The sequence below is a fragment of the Paramacrobiotus metropolitanus genome, unplaced genomic scaffold (genome assembly GCF_019649055.1).
Source record: "Paramacrobiotus metropolitanus isolate TYO unplaced genomic scaffold, Prichtersi_v1.0 Parri_scaffold0000003, whole genome shotgun sequence".
NCBI lineage: Eukaryota > Metazoa > Tardigrada > Eutardigrada > Parachela > Macrobiotidae > Paramacrobiotus > Paramacrobiotus metropolitanus.
In genome coordinates this window covers 1,139,669-1,158,607 of record NW_026570223.1, presented here as the reverse complement: position 1 = coordinate 1,158,607, position 18,939 = coordinate 1,139,669, and the positions used below count along the sequence as shown (strand labels likewise).

General features: G+C 42.5%; 4 protein-coding genes across 5 annotated transcripts; all 4 read right to left on the bottom strand.

The window, feature by feature from the left end:
- On the bottom strand, positions 1-9,151 carry LOC129593500 (transmembrane protease serine 9-like). Its single transcript, XM_055489845.1, has 16 exons — positions 9,091-9,151; positions 8,954-9,025; positions 8,752-8,893; positions 8,270-8,687; positions 8,014-8,096; positions 7,836-7,920; positions 4,627-4,804; positions 3,471-3,542; positions 3,085-3,156; positions 2,883-3,024; positions 2,402-2,819; positions 1,985-2,067; positions 1,802-1,886; positions 551-619; positions 243-413; positions 1-133 (listed from the first exon to the last, which is right to left on the bottom strand). The coding sequence occupies exons 1-16, from the start codon at positions 9,134-9,136 to the stop codon at positions 65-67; spliced, it is 2,205 nt and encodes a 734-aa protein (XP_055345820.1). The 5' UTR covers positions 9,137-9,151; the 3' UTR covers positions 1-64.
- LOC129597648 (adenosine receptor A2a-like) lies at positions 5,431-7,194 on the bottom strand. Of its 2 annotated transcripts, XM_055495295.1 has the most exons (4): positions 7,127-7,194; positions 6,434-7,012; positions 5,805-6,141; positions 5,431-5,713 (listed from the first exon to the last, which is right to left on the bottom strand). In XM_055495295.1, exons 2-4 carry the CDS (start codon positions 6,946-6,948, stop codon positions 5,597-5,599), a joined length of 969 nt encoding a protein of 322 aa, XP_055351270.1. In that variant the 5' UTR covers positions 6,949-7,012; positions 7,127-7,194; the 3' UTR covers positions 5,431-5,596. The 2 variants fall into 2 exon arrangements, with proteins under 2 accessions (XP_055351270.1, XP_055351261.1); XM_055495286.1 differs by lacking the exon at positions 7,127-7,194 and having other exon boundaries at positions 6,434-7,079.
- Positions 9,152-9,963: 812 nt separating the features above from the next.
- On the bottom strand, positions 9,964-13,025 carry LOC129597567 (von Willebrand factor A domain-containing protein 5A-like). Its single transcript, XM_055495178.1, is given in 3 exon segments — positions 9,964-11,501; positions 11,504-11,894; positions 12,127-13,025. Coding segments are annotated over 3 exon segments (2,193 nt in total). The 5' UTR covers positions 12,766-13,025; the 3' UTR covers positions 9,964-10,338.
- Positions 13,026-13,946: 921 nt separating this feature from the next.
- Positions 13,947-16,874, bottom strand: LOC129597557 (von Willebrand factor A domain-containing protein 5A-like). The gene is given in 5 exon segments (XM_055495167.1): positions 13,947-14,914; positions 14,917-15,541; positions 15,544-15,717; positions 16,004-16,701; positions 16,760-16,874. Coding segments are annotated over 4 exon segments (2,355 nt in total). The 5' UTR covers positions 16,643-16,701; positions 16,760-16,874; the 3' UTR covers positions 13,947-13,997.
- Positions 16,875-18,939: the final 2,065 nt, after the last annotated feature.

Below are 18,939 nucleotides of genomic sequence, written 5' to 3'. Positions count from 1 at the left end.
CGGATTCACGCTGACTTCTATCTATCCATTTTCTATTGAAGCGCCGCCCAAAACGGCCAGTTTTTTAGCAGTTTGCGTGAATTTTGGGACCTAATGCAATTAGGTGGTTGTCCCCGGTTGAACTCAAGTCCCACTAAGCAATTAAGATAGATAGGTGTATGCCTGAACGGGCCCTAAGTTTGATATGGGATACATAATTTACCATCGACAGATTCAGCGCTATCTTAGTGAAGCAAACTAACCTTCACGCCCGGTGTTGGAAATAATCCATTTTTCAGGCGCTGCATTATACGATTCAAAACGCATAGCGTCCAGTCTAGGATTACGCTGTACCGATGCGGTAATAATGTTAATGGGAGACTGCCTTTGGCCATTGCATGCAGGAAATTTGCTTCCCCAGTTTTCTGTTCCGGCTGAAAATAACAGTAGTGAAATAAATTAATCCGTACTCAACTATTCTATGTTTGACGAAATATTACACGGGATACTGGCCCAACCTTTCTACATAATCTTTCAACATAATATTGTTATGAAAAGGTTATTAGCTTACATTGGATATCCCACGAGTTGTACGAATATTTCCGTGTCGTCGATGCAGTAACAGGATTGACGGTTTGTCCTTGAATTTAGAAACAATTATTCAGTTGTACCTACCTGTTTATCTGTTATCATAGTTCAGTAAAGTAAATAATTTAACGAATTACTGCGAAAAAACCTTTCGACAGCTTACTTATGATGTCATTCAATACCTGAGACAGAGGCACAAATAAAACTTAGTAGGCGGACGACATCAAAATAAGATTTAAATACTGCGGCGTCGAAGGACGCCATTCCCAGGTATCGCAGTGTTGCAGAAATTCTTAAATTATTATCACGGCATTAAATTTTATACTCGGGCAAACGTACTGGAATTTTTCGGTAAAACAATAGTACTTCGCGTTACTTTGGCGTTCTGCAGAATATACATTCAAGAAAAATGTTACGTCCGTTAACTTTAGAAAGAAAAAAACACTCCGTTCAAGTACATATATAATTGAGAAGATATCATGGCCATGCAGAATATTATAACGGATACCGAACAGTGCATGTTGATAATAAACAGGAACATTTTGGATTTTTAGCACGTAGTATAAATGTCGAGCTACGGACAGCAAAGAATTGTGATATAACGTGTTATATCGTCCGTTTTATTGTAACGCAACAGATTACTTAACTTGTTAATTCTACCGGGTGGTCAAGAAATGTACCGCAGCATTCGTGACAGAAATTATTAACTACAGAGTATTATAAGTATTGTCGTTGCAAATTCGGCCGCGTAATTTACAAGTGCAACAACAATGATTGTCCCTAGAATGCCAAGTATGCAAATTTTGTTCAACGCACGGGAACGGGTAATTTTGTTCGTATAAAATATAAGACATGTAAACAAAGTGCACATATAAAACATATATATTCAGACGAAGCGCTTAAAAACTCGTCTGTGCGCTAATAATTTTTGAAGTTTTCAGAAAACGTTTTTATTAATTTATTGTTTATTCGATGTTATGGAAGTTTCAAACGAATAGATCCACTCTTCTGATAAGTTTAATACAGAAACAATAATGAAACCCTTGGATATAAGAGAAGACAATGTATTACAGAACGACTGCTCAAACAGTAATCAATAATCGACATGACCCCAACACGTAAGGGCATCACAATTACAGACCATTTGACAGGATTGTTAAAAACGTTTTCCAGATTGCATAAGAGATTCCAAGGCACTGGACGTATTAACAACGTCATATACCGGTTACTGTACCAAAGCGGTGTTTTGGGTCATCATCCTGATCCAGTCAGCCATTGCGGTCACTCTCGTGTATACGGCGGGCCGGTCACTGGTGCATCTATAGACAACCACAAACTTTATACTTCATTCCGCAGCAAAAATTAATGCATCCCAATTTCCTGTATTATAAATTGCGTTTTGCCAATTTTTGCGTACCCGAATCCAAAGCTGACGATCCCTTGTAAAACCCACTTCCGGCTTCCAGGATCTTGACACACCAAGGGACCTCCGCTATCACCCTAAAATAACAATGCACTTTTACTTTTAACCGGCATAATACGATAAATGCGGGTTATATGAACGCTCGTTTTTCCTTTGATTAAGGAAAGTGACCCGGTACGTACTTGTTCGGCAAATTTGGCTTTCTGGAACATTTTTTTGCATTATGTTTTCACGTTGTGTAGTCAAATAATTTTTGTATACTATACACGCTGATGTGAAAACCGTTATGCCCGCAGTATTCGGTGTAGAGTTATGTGTGAAATAAATTTCCAAACGTTTTAGACCCAGAATTTGGTACCATACTATCACGTAGTCGCTGCAGTTTCGACTAGCCATTAAAGAGCTTTCTACCTTGCAAGCATCGGTCGAAAAATTCGGCGCTCCGGCGCACACCTGCACCTGGCCAATGACGCCATCCCCCCAGTACCAGCGCGCACACTGTTCTCGCCCAATGATCTGCACGGGGGCTTGCTGGAGCATCGGCCTATTCTGGTTCCCCCAAGGTCCGGACCCACCCCATCCCGTCACCATGCAGTCGGTGCCATGGGCAACATCCACCCGGCTGGACGGCAGGCACACCGGGCTGACTTGCGGTGTAAAGGTCAGAGGCCTCTCCAGGCGCAGAATAGCAACGTCATTAGCAAAGTTGTACTCGCCGCCATAGTTCTCGTGACGGCGTACGGCGCTGGCACGAATATCCTGTTGGGTGGGTTCGTCGCGGAACTGATCGTGGTCACCGGCGCGCACAATATACTGTCCGTTTTCTCCACTGCACAACAAAATTATGTAATGGTCGTCAACGTTCTGTTCAGTTGATTTCACAAGTACTAACTTGACTATACAGTGGGCAGCCGTAACCACGAAATTCTCATTGAGAATACTGCCTCCACAACCCCAGTTGACATATCCATTAGGAAATACAATTCCCAAGCGAATTTGCCATGGCCAACTATTTGGAATAGCGTCGCTGCCGCCTGATAATTTTTATAGAAGCGTTAGCCAGTGCGTTATTATCAACAATTATTGTCGTGAACCTTTCACTCTGTTCATCTCGTTTCTTGGAGGAATTTGTGGCATTCCACATTGTACCGCATCACCACCCACGTCTATGAATAATGCACTGTAAGTACTACTTCGTAGTTGTGAAACACAAATTGTATCTACATTTAGCAATTCAGTCTGCACTGTCTGCTGCCTGGAAGACGATCAAGGAGTTTAGGTAAAGCTTTATGTAGTAGATGGTGTTTTAAGTTAATTAAAAAACGCTCTTGACCTTTACGCCGTGTACCTCTCGGATATCGTTATTAAAAAAGCAGCCCATGCGTTTAATACGTATTGTTTGCGTTTTGACAATTGTTTAATTTTGTCAAAATTAATATGATCGGTACGGGACTCTCCAGGCTCCAGTAAGGGCACTTACTGAAGGACACCAAAAGCAATGCAAAAAGCGCCAATGGAGCAAACATCTTTATGCAGACTGCAGCTCTCGTTAGGCCCAATCAGTCCACCAGATTAATTAGTAAGCGAACGTAGAGAATCGTTATTCAATTAACAGAATTAGTCGTTGGTGTAATACTGCCATCAAAAATTATGTATTCCCAGCGGTTGCAATATTACATACGTACATGAAATACAAACCTACTTTAGAAGTGTAAAAAGTGCCATGAAAGACAGAACTTTATTTATTGGGCGAGCTCGCCGATATCCTGACCGACCTAACATTCAGACAGGTTATAATGACGTTGGTTGCTACGCTTCTGTACATTTTTTTGTAATACGAAACCATAAAAAATGGTAATAATGAAAAATAACGGTAACGGTATTAATTCAACGGTAGTAACGGTATTAATTCAGCTAATCGTAAGCAGATGTAAATATAGTAATAAATAAATAATAAAAATTTTATTGTGTTTAATTTTCGGATACTGTCTTTTATTTCACAAAATGTACATACACAAGCTTCGGCACATCATTATGTTATCTTTAGTACCTAAATCAAAATGTATTACCCAGTAGGGTGTTTTTATTTTTCGTAAACTGCTCAGTGAATTTCGTTTTCCTGGTTATGGGAAACGCATTTAGTATAAGTACTGTATCATAATAAAGCAAATGTATGGTACATGTACTGTGACCGATTTTACTTTCACCTCACGTTAGACAATATTTCATTTGCTGTGATTGACGTTTTCGAGTTATAATGCCGGCAATATACCGCAATTACTCGTATGTGCCTTCTACCTTGCCCAGAAATTATTTTTACCATCTTTGAACACTTTTTATGGTTACTGTGTAAATAATTGGCGGATTTACAGACGTTTCACTAGCTAATCACGAGAACAGACCAGTTTGCTTATAGCATTTTATTGTAAACTTTCATCCCTTAAGTAACCACAGGTTTGCATCTTTGCAGAATCAAACGACACAAAAAACACTGATACCAGCCGCCAGTTATTTGTTGCTAAATAAGTTTACAGTCATGTTTACAGGACAATACATACATAATGCAATCCATATCTAGAAAGTCTTGGTCTTTTTGAGGGGCTGCTCCAGTTTGTGGGCACCGTCAAAGAACTTGCCTTCATTCTTGGCCTGCTCGGTGATGGAGGGCGGTTTCGGCAGTGGCTTCTCCGGCAGCGGCTTGTTCTTGTCCACCGGCTTCTTGTCGCCCTTGGCAGCGTTGGCATGCACGGCAAAAACGGCCAGGATGATGGCAAATAACATGAATAAGCGTCCGACGGAAACCATGGTTAAGTACTGCAAAGGTCATACACTTCGAAGTGTAAAAGCTGCTCAAGAAAGTGTGGAGACTACAAAACGCAAATTCGAGAATACGAATAAAAAGTGTAGTTCAGGCAGCGTCTGCAGCATTCAATCGTTTTTATAGTGATTTTTAACCATGCTTTGGATAACATCCTGTATCTCATGAAAACAGATTTCCCCGGATCTTTGATACGCCGTATTTCAGTGCAGGTAACAGAAACCTATTGCTTGTAGTTTCTGTGTCATTCGGATAATTGCAGCCATCTGCATATCCCGGTTGGATGTCTGGTGAAAGTAGTACTATTATGTGTACAAATTACAATGCATAGAAGATATCGTATTGAAAATGAATACAATACTGTGCCGAAAGATCCGCTGTCAAACTTTAACGGATGCTTGCGAGCACTCATTATTGCTCCGTATTTCATGTTTAACGTCATTATACGGTATAACAAATAACAAATTATTATTTTTGCTTTTGTGGTATATATATCACAGGAAATTCTCAACAATAAAATTTTGTGAGTATGTTGTACGAAATCTTTTTTTGCACCGAACGCGAAGCGCGAGGTGCTGCAATAAGCCTTCGTCAAGAGCATTAAATTTGTCTGACGCCACGGAGAGCGTACGTTACACTTTTCCAATTCCACAAACCCAGTACCATTAAATACCCAGTGGTATTGGCGCTCGCGCTCGTGCCATCACGTGGTTAACAACCACCGCTAGTAATCTGTTGTTGTTTCGGTAGCGTATAGTTGAAGCTTGTTTGAGCATCGAACGTTTCGATCAGGAATCAAACTGCACTGAACTTTGCGATGCATCCCCAGCCGTTGTCAATCCCTTTCGACGAAAAAGTCTTTTCAACGCTTGCTGATACTCCACGCTTAAAGCGCAGTACAACGCCTATAAGCCATGACACGTTATTTTCAATATTCGGAATAAAAGTCTTAATAAAACTTCTGCAAGACACCGATTAGATTGATTCGCTTCTTACCGGTTTTGCAGCAAAGCCGGCAAACACCAGCGTTCGTAACCACAGTAGTGCCATAGGATATCTATGAAAAACGTATGGGAAAAAGGCCATGATAACAGGGATCGGATAAAAGCACAGACAATAAGATGCCGACGAGATGAACAGCATCCGCGCCATGGAGATCCGTCGCTGAATGGTTGATCTTCCCTGATACTTCCGTTGTGACCGCTCATGCGGCGGAATGCTTTCGTGTCTCGTGCGACACTTCATGGCCGCGAAGAGAGAAACATACACGGCCAGAGTTAAGGCCAAGGGAACATAACATCCCAATGTAACGACAACTTCGAACAAATGTTCGCTGCAAACAATAATCTAAAGTTATTAATTAAAATACGTTCTTTTCTTCCTGAAATTAGCTGAAAAATTATACTTTTCTTCCTGAAATTAGCTGAAAAATTGACTGACGACGACATTAATTTTTGTTGTGGCAATGTACCTGAAGGCAAATTCTATAAACTGCAGAATAATTCTCTATGTAATACAGTAAGTCAATTTTCTTTATCCTTCCATGACATTCGAAAACATTAATTATTATAAAAATATATTTAATTATTCACGTAGGCTCATTAAGTTTTTGTAGAATTACTTACTCTCCCGGTGCAAATCCATAATGTATAATACATAAGCCCGGTATAGTCGCCATGTGCCGGTAAAGATGATGGCCAACGGTCGGTGCGGCTGCCGTGAGACCCAGAATCCAGCTGCCAATCAGCATCGCTCGTCGTGCACACAGCGTCGTCAAGTACCGGTACAGGTGTGGCTTGGCCACAGCGACCAAACGGTTAATGGATAAAAACACCGCCAACCAGTTTGCAACAAACGCCGTTGTCCAATAACACAACATGGAGTAGTAGCAAAATTCTGTACTGTCACTTGGGACGGTTTGGCTGAACACGTTGATAAAAAATAAATAAAAATGTCCCGTGGCTATCAAACCTTCCATGATGATCAAATGGAACAGCAGTAACCCGGCACCGTTTATTAGGCCTTTTTGGGAAGTGATGGTGATAAAAGCAAGATGTACGAGAATGTGCCAGCTATGCAGACTATCAGGGATACCGTAAGCCATTCGGTCAAATCTTCGCGAGGAATAAATGTAATCCATGGTATCAACGTATCGTTAGCCGAATATTTAAAATTCCCGGTATCAGCGCTTAGGTTCATTTTGCCTTGAAAAACCATAAAATTTCGCGTACCTTGTATCAGACAAATGGATATGAAAATATGGAATTCCGTTGCGTGTGAAGGATCTACTGTACTTATCCCGAGTCTTGCGTGCGCACTTGATATTCCTTTACCGCCGTTGAAGAACTGACAAACGTGATCGTTATAATTGTAAATTTAAATTCCGCTCTGTATTTCCACCTAATGTAAACACTCTTGCCAACCTCAGCAGTGGCATGTCAGCAGAGTTGTTTGCACTCTAACTTCCTCCGGTGCTTATATCGCCTGATATATTCCCGCATGAATTACTGCTCTAATGCAGTATACAATCGAGTTGAATCGACCCTGGCCAGGCTATAAAGACGATCATGGCCTTCCTGCAAGTTCCTGGGGCGTTAATGATAATCTTCGCTACATGCATATGCAGTGGTGTTCATACCGCGGCAGACGAAAACATGTTTATTACAGCAAAAACATGTGAATCATGAATGCGCTTTTATTTTATAAATATTACTAAACATCTATTCAGTATTCAGAACATTATAGCCTCATTAACTACCACAGCGATTCTATTGTGTTAAAAATCACAAGACGGTTTCTAAAGGCAGACACTAAAATTGGCATCATGCATCAAATAAAATAGTACTGTACACTTTGTAGACACTCTATCACAGAGAAAAGAAAATCAATGCCCTGCTGCCCTAGTGCAGCCAGAGATGGATTTTGATCCGTCCCCGGTAAACAGGCCGGAAGTGATATTCAACTCTTTAAATTCCAGATATTCAGCTCTGGTCGTGTCGGTTATATGGAGCACATTTCCGATTACACCATAGCGGTGTTGCCGGTCGTTGTCTTGATCCAATCAAGCAATCCGGTCACTCTTGTATATACAGCTGGTTTATTACTGGTACATCTGTAGATTTAAGAAAATGCAGAAACGTGATCAATAAATCGCCGGATGAAGGCCCGCATATATGCATTACGTTACATATACTGTATAGCGTACCCAGCTCCAAAACTAACGATCCCATGGAGAACCCATTTTCGACTGACTGGATCTTGACACACCAAAGGACCGCCACTATCACCCTAAAAATTAATTTCGATTAATTTCGCTACTAAAGTAGTAATTGCGTGGTGACTATCTGCATATGACATTGAAATTAAACTGATACCTGTACCGAGACTTAAAATTAAATTCATACGCTTTATACCGACTATCTAGTCACCAGACATATCGTTATTCACCAGAACTTTTTTACCTTGCAAGCATCGGTTGTTAAGGTTGGCGTTCCGGCACATACTTGAACCGCACCAGCGACCATGGCACCCCAGTAGCGCTGCGCGCACTGTTCTCGCCCAATGATCTGCACGCGTCCCTGTTGCAACAGCGGCTTATTCATGTTCCCGATTGGTCCGGATCCGCCCCATCCCGTCACCATGCAGTTCGTTCCTTGTGCAACATCCTGGCTGTTCGACGGAATGCACACCGGACTCACTTGGGCTTTAAAGGTCAAATTCGTCGCCAAACGCAAGATGGCGATATCGTTGACAAAGGTCCGCTCGCCGCCGTAATTGGGATGACGACCCACGCGCAGCACCGAATGATCCACTTGGCTAGCTTCGATGCGACTCTGATCGTGATCACCGGCACGCACCACGTATTGGCCGTTGACGCCTCTGTAAAGTATATAACCCCCGTCAGCATTTTGCATATGCATCTTTATCGCATTAGCTAATTTACCCAAGCAAACAATGTGCAGCGGTCACCACATATCTTTCGGTGAGAATGCTGCCTCCACAAACCCATGACACTTGACCGTTTGGATAACGCACTCCGAGACGGATCTGCCAAGGCCAGCTACCGGCAATCGCATCGCTACCACCTGGATATCAAATGGTAATCAAAACGTATTGTGAACAAGATGAGTATGACGTGAACCCACCTTTTACTCTTGACATCTCGGACCTGGGAGATATCTGAGACGTTCCACATGCAACTGCCGCGTCAGCCAGGCCTGCAGAATCATATACTTATAAATCACGGTATTCCGGACATTGTAACTTGATAAAAATCACTTACGAAACGAAACCAAAAACCCAACAAAAATTCCCAATACACCAGACATGGCTAAATCGATGTAACGCTAATCAGGTAAAATTTTTCCACAAACTTATTGGCGTATACAAGAACACAGTTTCAAAATGAGTATGTTATTTATTCGTGGACTAGACTTAGATATTACCGTTTAAATACCCAGCTATCCCGATACTGCGTGCCGACTGAATGTCGTGGTATTTGACAGGGTTTACAAATCCCAAGACCTATTCCAGTGCCCTTATTTTTTACTGCAGATATCATTGCTTCCTGTTTTGTTTCCTGACCACTTCCGAATATTTCGCTCGCATTTGAAATTTAACTGTGCGTTAGTGGTAATCAGACCCCAAATAATTACCTACTGAGTTCTTTGACAGGTATGCAGCTGCCATTGACTTTAGATAAGACTTAAAACATTTCCGTTGAGTCAGTGCTCAAATGTTATACGGACATACCATTAACACCTTGCAAAGAAGGAAGTTAATCTCTCGATTCGTTAGCACATATCAGAATACTGAAGTCCAGTAAGCGCTTACGCGTCTGCGTTACACTTATCATCTTATTCAAATATATATGCGAGTACATGGTTGTTCAAAGCATTAATCACTTTTGCTACGCATGAAGTTTCCACTACCAGTTCTAGATCTGTACAACGCAGTGAGAACGCCATTAAAGATGCCAGTAAACTGTAAAGTAGCTTGAGTTTAGCACGTCGTGCAGAATATTGAAGAATGCATAATTGCATATAACCCTTCATGAGCTTAGCAGTCGGAAGTGCTTATAATTTGGTCCTACGGAGGTTATTTTACACTGTACACCGTCTTCCACTGAGAGCCCTTTTGTTTGTACTCACGTTGAAGATCAGACCAATTCAACCGAATAACTGTAAAATTAAAATTATAATTTGTTTTTTTTAATTGTCCCGAGAGCAATGCAAGAAGAATGAACTACTCTGTATATAAGTACTACAACGTCGCAGAAAATTGTTTGAAGTCGACACCTTAAAAGAGCGATTGTAAACTCTTCAGGATATTGTTTTCTTGATCAGAGGATATCTGCTTCCGGATAAAAGTCAGCGCTTTTTTAGCAATGGCCTGCCAAATCTGCGTTTGACCGGCATGTTTGGCATTCAGATAGGCTACTACCAGTAGTGTTGCCAAAACAACTGGATCCAATTTCTCCCCGGCTTTGCTTTCTGCAGCGTCCTTGGTGACGCCCAGAATACATTTCAAATTATCCGAAAATTCCCAGCTGCCGTCCCACTTCCAAAACCTGATTCAAAACCGGCTTCTTAGTAGCTCTGAACCTCTCTGCTTCTTGGTCTCGCGAATCATCGGACGTCTTGCCCGCGTCATTACACACCACAGCGTAATCGGACACCACACTATTATCCTTTTTTGCATGAAATTTTGATGTGATATTAACAACCATCTCTTTGGCCCTTTTTGAAGCAGCAGGAACTCCAGACATCGCACGACCTGCTAACGACTGCTGAGCTTTAGGTGGTGGTACCGTACTCGGAGACATGATTCCCATCGCACCCAGTGCTACACTACTTGGAATGCCACATCGCGGCATCGGCTGATAGAACCTCAGCGCTGATACCTGTACAGAGATTTCTTGTAGTTGCATCTCTTTGGCTCGTTCACCTTCTCGTTGTTCTATCGCCAGGAGCGAAACATGCTTGGACATCACGCCATATTTCAAGGAAATGTCGGTAATCAAATTTTTGTTATCAGCATCAATCTCTTCTGTCTTCGTGTCAGACAGTTCCACTTTCCGCTTTTGTAAGGATCCACTGCTAATGGATGATGGTGTCCCAGTAGGCGCGGTTTCCAGATGTTTAATTAAAGCTCTCGCTGCCAATTTAGCAATGCCTTGATTTTTCTCAGCACTGATGGGATATGCAAAATCTGTTTCTTTCTTCAACTTGTCTTTCAGCTGCAAAACGACTTTGGGAGTCTGATCTGTCTCTCCAATTTCGAAGAACGCATAAGCAATTTGCCGGTCACCGCGGAATACGGGCGGTAACACGTACGGCACTTGTTGCACGTTCTTCACTCCTTCCCACAAAACACTGGCTTGTACAACAGCAGGCTGCAACGCCCGTTCCAGATGGCGGCCGATTTTGTCCTCCAGGATTTCTCCGTGTTTGCAATACTCTGATTTTCCGTTGCCGGCCAACGCGATTCCGTTGACCAGTGAGCGACTGCAACTATCGCCGATGCCGAACGAGAAAACTCTAGAATTAGATGCACTTTGCTTCACCAGATCGATGACCTGTTCCGTGTTGCTGACTTCTCCATCGGTCAACACAAATAACTGTCTGGAGAAATCGGAAAGAGGCGGAGTAGCGAAAATCTTGTTTAACGGTTGCAAGATTTGGGTGCCCCCAAATTTGCAGATGTTTCATCAGCATAACGTTTTGCAGCTTTGAATGTATCCTCGGCGTATAACTTACTTTCCAGAAACAACGATTCAAAAGTGCTACCAAATCTGTAAAAGTTGAAATAACAGCCTTCTGGAATACTCCTTAAGAATATCTGCATCGCACGTTTCGCATCTTCGATCTTGTCGCCTTCCATCGACCCGGAGCAGTCCAGGACAAAGATTAGCTCACTTTGCACTTTCTGGTCATCTTGTCCGAATTGAGGAATAAAAGAATACATTCCTACAAACTGATCACCGTCGACGCCCTCGACCGAGACATGGTGCTGAGGATTGTTCTGGATTTCGATGTCGATCACCAGGTCACGATCAACCGGTTGCTGCTGGGGACCGAAAGTGACCTGCGACGAAAAATCAGTTCAAGTACGCTCTTCAGTTTTTAAATGAAAACTCGTACACTGTTCACGCCAGTTACCGTATACTGTACAAATATCTATATGCTCATATAATTACGCTCATACTTGTACACAAATGAAATGATGCAATAAATGTATGTCAGGCATATAATGCTTTATTGCAGCTGTGATAAAATGGTACACTATCCTATAATTAGGGCAAAACGATAAAACCAACCTGAACGGATTTCTCTCCAGTAATGCTGACAGCAATCGGGTGCGACACAGATGACACGGATTTCACTTTATCTAGCGTTTCAATTTTGCCATCCAGCGTTGCTTTATACGACACCGTTGCAGCATACTTCTCCGGCGGCGCCGTTGTCCCAACCGTGCTTTCCGGATTGGGATTGTATCTCGGGAAGAGCGCCATGGGAATGAGGAGTCGCTGCTTCGTCTCGCTGACGCTGTCCAGTGTGCAGACGTAGTTGATGCTGACCACGCAATCCCTCCCGGGCGGCAGTCTGCCCACACTCAGCACGAAGGTGTCGTCGCTGCGATCCGCCTGGTCCAGAAGATACGCGCCGTCTCCGCGTTGCAGTGCCGCGTTGTACTCCTTGAAGGCTTCGTCCTTCTTCTTGAACTGACTGGTCAAAGTGCGGTCGTCGATCTTCACGGTAAAGCCGGTGACAGCTGCTTGGTCGTTCACTGGGAATCCGTACACGCATTCCAAATCGGTTGATTCGACGTTCTTGAATGTCTGGTTGATTGTGATGGAACTGGCAAATCCTTTAACATCCACATCGTAATGAATAGCTGTTAACGGAACTGGTTCATTGGAGTCGATAACAAATAATCCACAACAGGATTTTTTCATTCTCAGTGCAAAAAATAAAAATCCAAAAAATTCACTGTTGAATGCCTTACCCTACTAGAAGATTCAAAAGTTTTCTCATCGAAAAGTCACAATCGAAGACTTGGGAGTAGTGTTAACTGAACTGCATTAACTGGGCTGCTGTTTTTATATGCGTCGCTCCTTTCTCAATACTCAAGTTATCATATTCCGGTTCCGTAAAATCTGCTTGAACATAACACAGAAATGACCGCTTTGTGAACCGTAGTCATCCAAAATTACCTCGTGGCACTGAAAACAAAGCCACGAGTCGTGGCACTGCGCTGTTTTCAGTGCGACATAACCTTTGCGCCATCCACGTGTAAACATGAGTCACGTTGCCAACTATCGAATGATATCTGTTTGCAAAGTTATGACGACATATTAATGACTGTTATCTGCGTAGCACGCTGCACTACAAACTCTAGCCCGCAGCGTTTGATAATACAAAGTAGTTGTTTATAACGATAATAAAGTGCAGTTTGATAATCAGGCAGACACGAAATAATATATATTCTTTTTAACTGTAGAAGTAGCCATCATACAGCATGCAATGCTAAGTGTTTTCGACCGGATTAACACTGCTGTACTCGTGCAGACGTTTACCGTGCTTTATCCGCCGGTAAACTGCTTCTGTTTAAGCACGTTAAACTCATTTTCAGAATCACATATTATATTTGAATTTTGAACCTAGAAATGGTATTGTACAGCCTATATTGGATAATGTACATGTACTTGTGCAGTTGTACAGTAATGCGCACATTCAAAACACGAAATTCAGCTGATATACAGATATATTTAAATGTAGATATTAATTGCCTCTGAAGCGCATCACGTTGCGCTGAACAGTACTAGTACAGTACATACTAGTATATATAAATACTAGTACAGTACGTACTAGTATTATATAATAGAGGATACTACACAAACAAATCAACCTTATTCTTGCGTCGCTGTCACAGTATTCCGACCTTTAATAAAACTCTTAGCTAATTTATCGACATCGAAGACTAGAAAAGAAATGTAATCGACCAAAAACTGTTCTATAAAAAAGCAAACTGATTTCGAAATTTGGTATTAAAAACGCATACTTCGCTTACCAGTTACCATCAGAAATATTAAAAACGGAAATGCATGCGGAAATGTACTGCAAAGCAGGCAGTTTACTAAAAACTATTCTATAAAAAGCAGGCAATTCTCGTACTGGGATACCTATCTTAGAACAGAGACTGCAAAGTTTTCAGTACACTGATTTCTCGCTCACAGGAAATCTGGGTGCGGATAAACGTCAACGCCTTGTTAGCAATGGCTTGCCAAATATGCTTTTGACCGGCATGCTTGGCATTCAGATAGGCCACCACCAGCAATGTTGCCAGCAAAACTGGATCCAGATACCCCATGACTTTCTTCTCTGCAGTATGCTTGGTAACGCCGAGAATGCTTTCCAAGTTTCCCGAAAATTCCCAACTGCCGTTCCATTGCTGCAGATCCAACACCTGATTCAGAACCGGCTTTTGAATAACCTCCATCATATTAATCTGCAGGACGCGCACAACCGTGTCTTTTCGTTCATGGGTCTGTGCGGAAAACCGAGCACGTTCCCGAGGAGCACAACTGGAAAAAGCTGATTCTTGGGCCCGGAACAAATTGCGCGCACCGAAGTTGTTCATCTTCGCACCAAAGGAACGTGCATTCTGATTGGGGGCGGCAGTGGTCATCGCTTGTGGCACAGGTTTATGAAACACGGGCGTGGACACTTGGACAGGAATTTCTCGAAGCTCCATCTCTGTACCAAGCCTACCGTCGCGTTTTTCAATCGCCAGGAGCGAAACGCACTTGGACATCACGCCGTATTTTAAAGAAATGTCCGTGATCGCCTTTTTATAATCCTTATCAGATCCTTGCTTCCTGGTTACAGGCAATCGCACGTTTCGCTTTTGTAACGATCCAATGTTAACGGATGACGGTGTTTCAGTGGGAGCGGTTTCCAAATATTTAATCAAAGCTCTCGCCGCCAGTTGAGCAATACCTTGGTTCTTGTCCGCTGGATATGGCAAAACTGTTACTATTCCCGGCTTGTCTTTCAGTTGCAGTACGGCTTCTGGATGCTCTTGAATTCCAGCTTCGAAAATGCGTAAGCGATCTGCCGGTCACCTCGGAAGACGGGCGGTAACACATACGGCACTTGCTGCACGTTCGTTAATCCTTCCCACAAAACACTGGCTTGCACAACGGCAGGCTGCAACGCTCGTTCTAGATGGCGGCCAATTTTATCCTCCAGAATTTCTCCGTGTTTGCAGTACTCTGATTTTCCGTTGCCGGCTAACGCGATTCCGTTGACCAATGAGTGACAGCAACTGTCGCCGATGCCAAAGGAGAAAACTCTGGAATTCGATGCATTTTTCCTGACCAGATCGATGACTTCTTGGGTGTTCTTGACTTCACCATCAGTCTAAACAAAAATTTGCCGGGAGAAACCGGGAAGAGGAGCGGCTGCAAAAATATTACGCAGTGGTTCCAGAATTTCTGTCCCTCCTAAATTTGCAGATGTGCCATCAGCGTAACGCTCTGCTGCTTTAAACGTTCCTTCGGAGTAAAGTCGGCTCTCAGGAAACAAGGATTCAAAGGTGCTACCGAACCGGTAGTAGTTGAAATAACATCCTTCCGGAATACTTCGCAAAAAAACCTGCATCGCTCGTTTCGCGTCTTCGATTCTATCTCCTTGCATCGATCCGGAACAGTCCACGACGAAGATTAACTTAACTCACTCTGAACTTTCTGGCCGTCCTTGTCGAATTGTGGAATAAATGAGTACATGCCAACAAACTGATTACTGCCGACGCGCTCCACCAAGACATGATGCTGGGGATTGTTCTGAATCTCAATGTCGATTATGAGATCCCGATCAGTTGGTTGCTGGTGCGTACCGAAAGTGACCTGCAACCAAGATATTTCAGTTAGAGAAGGGTTTAGTGTGTCTGAGTTTAAACAACGACACGCAGAGGTTACCAAAGAAAACAAATGCATGTGCGCATCATATTAAAAAATAATTAAAAATATATAGTTAAAATTACTTTATCGGAAAACTAATATTACAATCATAGATAAATAACAAGCCATTTTAATCGCATATACAATTTTTAATTGTATTATAGGATGTAAAACTAAAACAGCATGCAATAAGTAATTCTGACGTTGAACAGGATAAAAGACTAAAATTTACCTGGACGCATTTATCTCCCATAATGCTGACAGCAATCGGATGCGACACTGACGAGACAGACCGCAATTTATCCAACGTTTCGATTCTGGCGGCCAGCGTCGCTTTATACGGCACTATTGCAGCGTACTTCTCCGGCGGCGCAGCGATCCCAATTGTGCTTCGCGGTTTGGGACCGTACCTCGGGAAGAGCGCCATGGGAATGAGGAGTCGCTGCTTTGTCTCGCTGACGCTGTCCAGTGTGCAGACGTAGTTGATGCTGACCACGCACTCCTTCCCGGGCGGCAGTCTGCCCACACTCAGCACGAAGGTGTCGTCGCTACGATCTGCCTGGTCCAGAAGGTACGCGCCGTCTCCGCGTCGCAACGCCGCGTTGTACTCCTTGAAGGCTTCGTCCTTCTTCTTGAACTGACTGGTCAAAGTGCGGTCGTCGATCTTTACGATGAAGCCCGTGACAGCTGCTTGGTCGTTCATCGGGAATCCGTACACGCATTCCAGATCGTTGGGGTCCACGTTCTGGAATGTCTGGTGGATGGTAATTGATCCAGCGAATCCTTTGACGTCCACATCGTAATGAATATTGGTCAGGGGGATTGGTACATCTGAGTCGGCGACAAATAATCCACAACTTGATTTTCCCATTTTTAGTGCAAAAATCCACAGTGTGCTGCTTTACCCAACTGACAAGTGTGGTTCAGGTTCTAAAAAAAGACGCCAATTTGGATCGACAGACTTTCTAACTGCAACTCGACTACCCACCGTTAAAAATGTTGTCGTGTTTAAATCTGAAGTAATACAGAAAGGCCGTTATGAGAACTTAGTAAATTACTTCCTCATCGCAAAAGTTATGCAGAAATTAAAATGATGCACCGTAGAAGCTGTGCAAAACTGGTAAATCAGTAAAATTATGATGATTTAATTTTCAGTGCAAAGTCATTGTGGGAGTGGTCTAATCAGCGGGCAAGCTCTGAATCCCCTCTGATCGATCATCGGTGTCCAGTACTGTAATCTAGGTAACGTCATACAATTACATACCACGTCATAATAATTATTGGGTACTGGTCGTTGACCCCTTGTACGCTACAATCCATGCCAATTGCCAAGTACGCCGTTCGGTACAAAGCATTGTACAAGTGTACGTGTAGTGTATGTACAGAGTAGTAGTGCAGTCTGACACTGACACTGCAGTGTAGGTAGTATAGTGCAGTACGTACTAAGTATGACTGTGCTAACTAAGTATGAGTCTATGACTGTGTCAAAGTTTCCTGTGCGGTTTATACGCTTTATTATTTTGTAAATGGCTGCAGCATACAAATCAAAAAAACATTAACAAGTTAACCAAACTGTGAAAAAGATTTTATTATCACAACAGAAAGAGCTCATTAAATTAAACTTTTCAACTCCGTCCATTGTTCCTACAACAGGAGCCGCATTTCCCCGCTGAATCTCCTGGGACAGTCGCTGTCGGAGAAATTCATGGGAACGAGCCTCTCCAGTTTGATTACGTAGACGTTTCCCGATTTCCTTGACAATAGCGGTAGCTGACGGCCCCCATGGGCCCATTGTTTCAAAGTCAATGGCTGCGATAATGTAGCGCCCACTCTGGTACGAGTACAGGATTTCCTTTCTTCTGCCTCTTACCGCGGCCGATCCGGCAGTCGACGATGTAGATCTGTCCTGTGCAGTTGTACTACCGGTTAGGTAGTACTGTACTAATGGTAATGACATACTTCTACTGGTAGTACAATACTTATTTACTGTACAAGCATTGTCAACACTTCGTTTAAACTTTTATGCGAATTGTGTTGTTTGGTTGATCCAAAGGTCACAGAAACTACCGGACATAACAGCAGCATATTTTTTAGCACCACTGGCCAATTATAGCGCAGTTAATTATGCAAACTTGGTGCGCGGTTTTCTTGTTGTTAGTTGTCAAATATTTAACCCAGTGCGAAGGTCCTGAGACATTGCACTGCGTTGTTATTGTACTGTGCGGCATGGCGAGCTGGACTGATGAGCTGCCCATTGATTTTGGTAGTGGCCGGGGATGTGGTCACGTCAGCACAACACTGTCCTGAAAACTGGAGGAATACGACTTCGCACTGCAGTATCTGTACACTGCAGTGAGCAATTTACTCTGTATATAAATATGACAACCGCGAACACAAATGTGTGCACCTTGAACTCTGTATGAAATTATGGTACTTCGGCTGCGACGGTTCTGGTAAAATTGTAAAATTATTTTGTAATAACCAGGTCTTCCGTCTTCAGATTATTTAAACAAGTTTAGCTGAAGTCCTTCTTGTACAGCTATTATATTAGCTAAAAAAAATTATGGTACAATAAACAATTACAGTACTCGTATAAATTAAGGAGCAGTACGAGTACGTATACTGCACTGTAACAAGCTGGTAAGTAAAATGCATTGTATACGTAATTAGTGACTTTTACCTATGTATCTCTATTCAATGGATAGGTACAGAAAACAACTGTAGTAACCCTGAAAACATAAGTTGATATGCTGTACAAAAATAGTTGTTATACGTACATATCTATATGATATTCATATAATATGGCTTATGGGTAAAATGTAAAAAAGATTGTGATACGTACTAGTACATACTACATACTTTCTGAACTGCGCTGTCGCGGGCTTTTTATGGCACTTTTTATTATCACAAAGCGTCGTTCACTTCCAAATCTGAGCCATTTACAAATTAGAATTGAAATCAGTGTAATACTTAACACAACAGCTTTCGCAGTATATTTAGGGTTCGCAGGGTTCTTATATTTTCGGGTAACACAATATTGCTGCCTGATGGCGAGGAGACAACTGTTCCGTACCCGTTTCTCTGGTTTCTTTTTGTGGTCGATAATCTTGTGATGATATACGTATACAAAAACCTCTAAGATGCGCATACTTTTAGGTGAAACTCGTA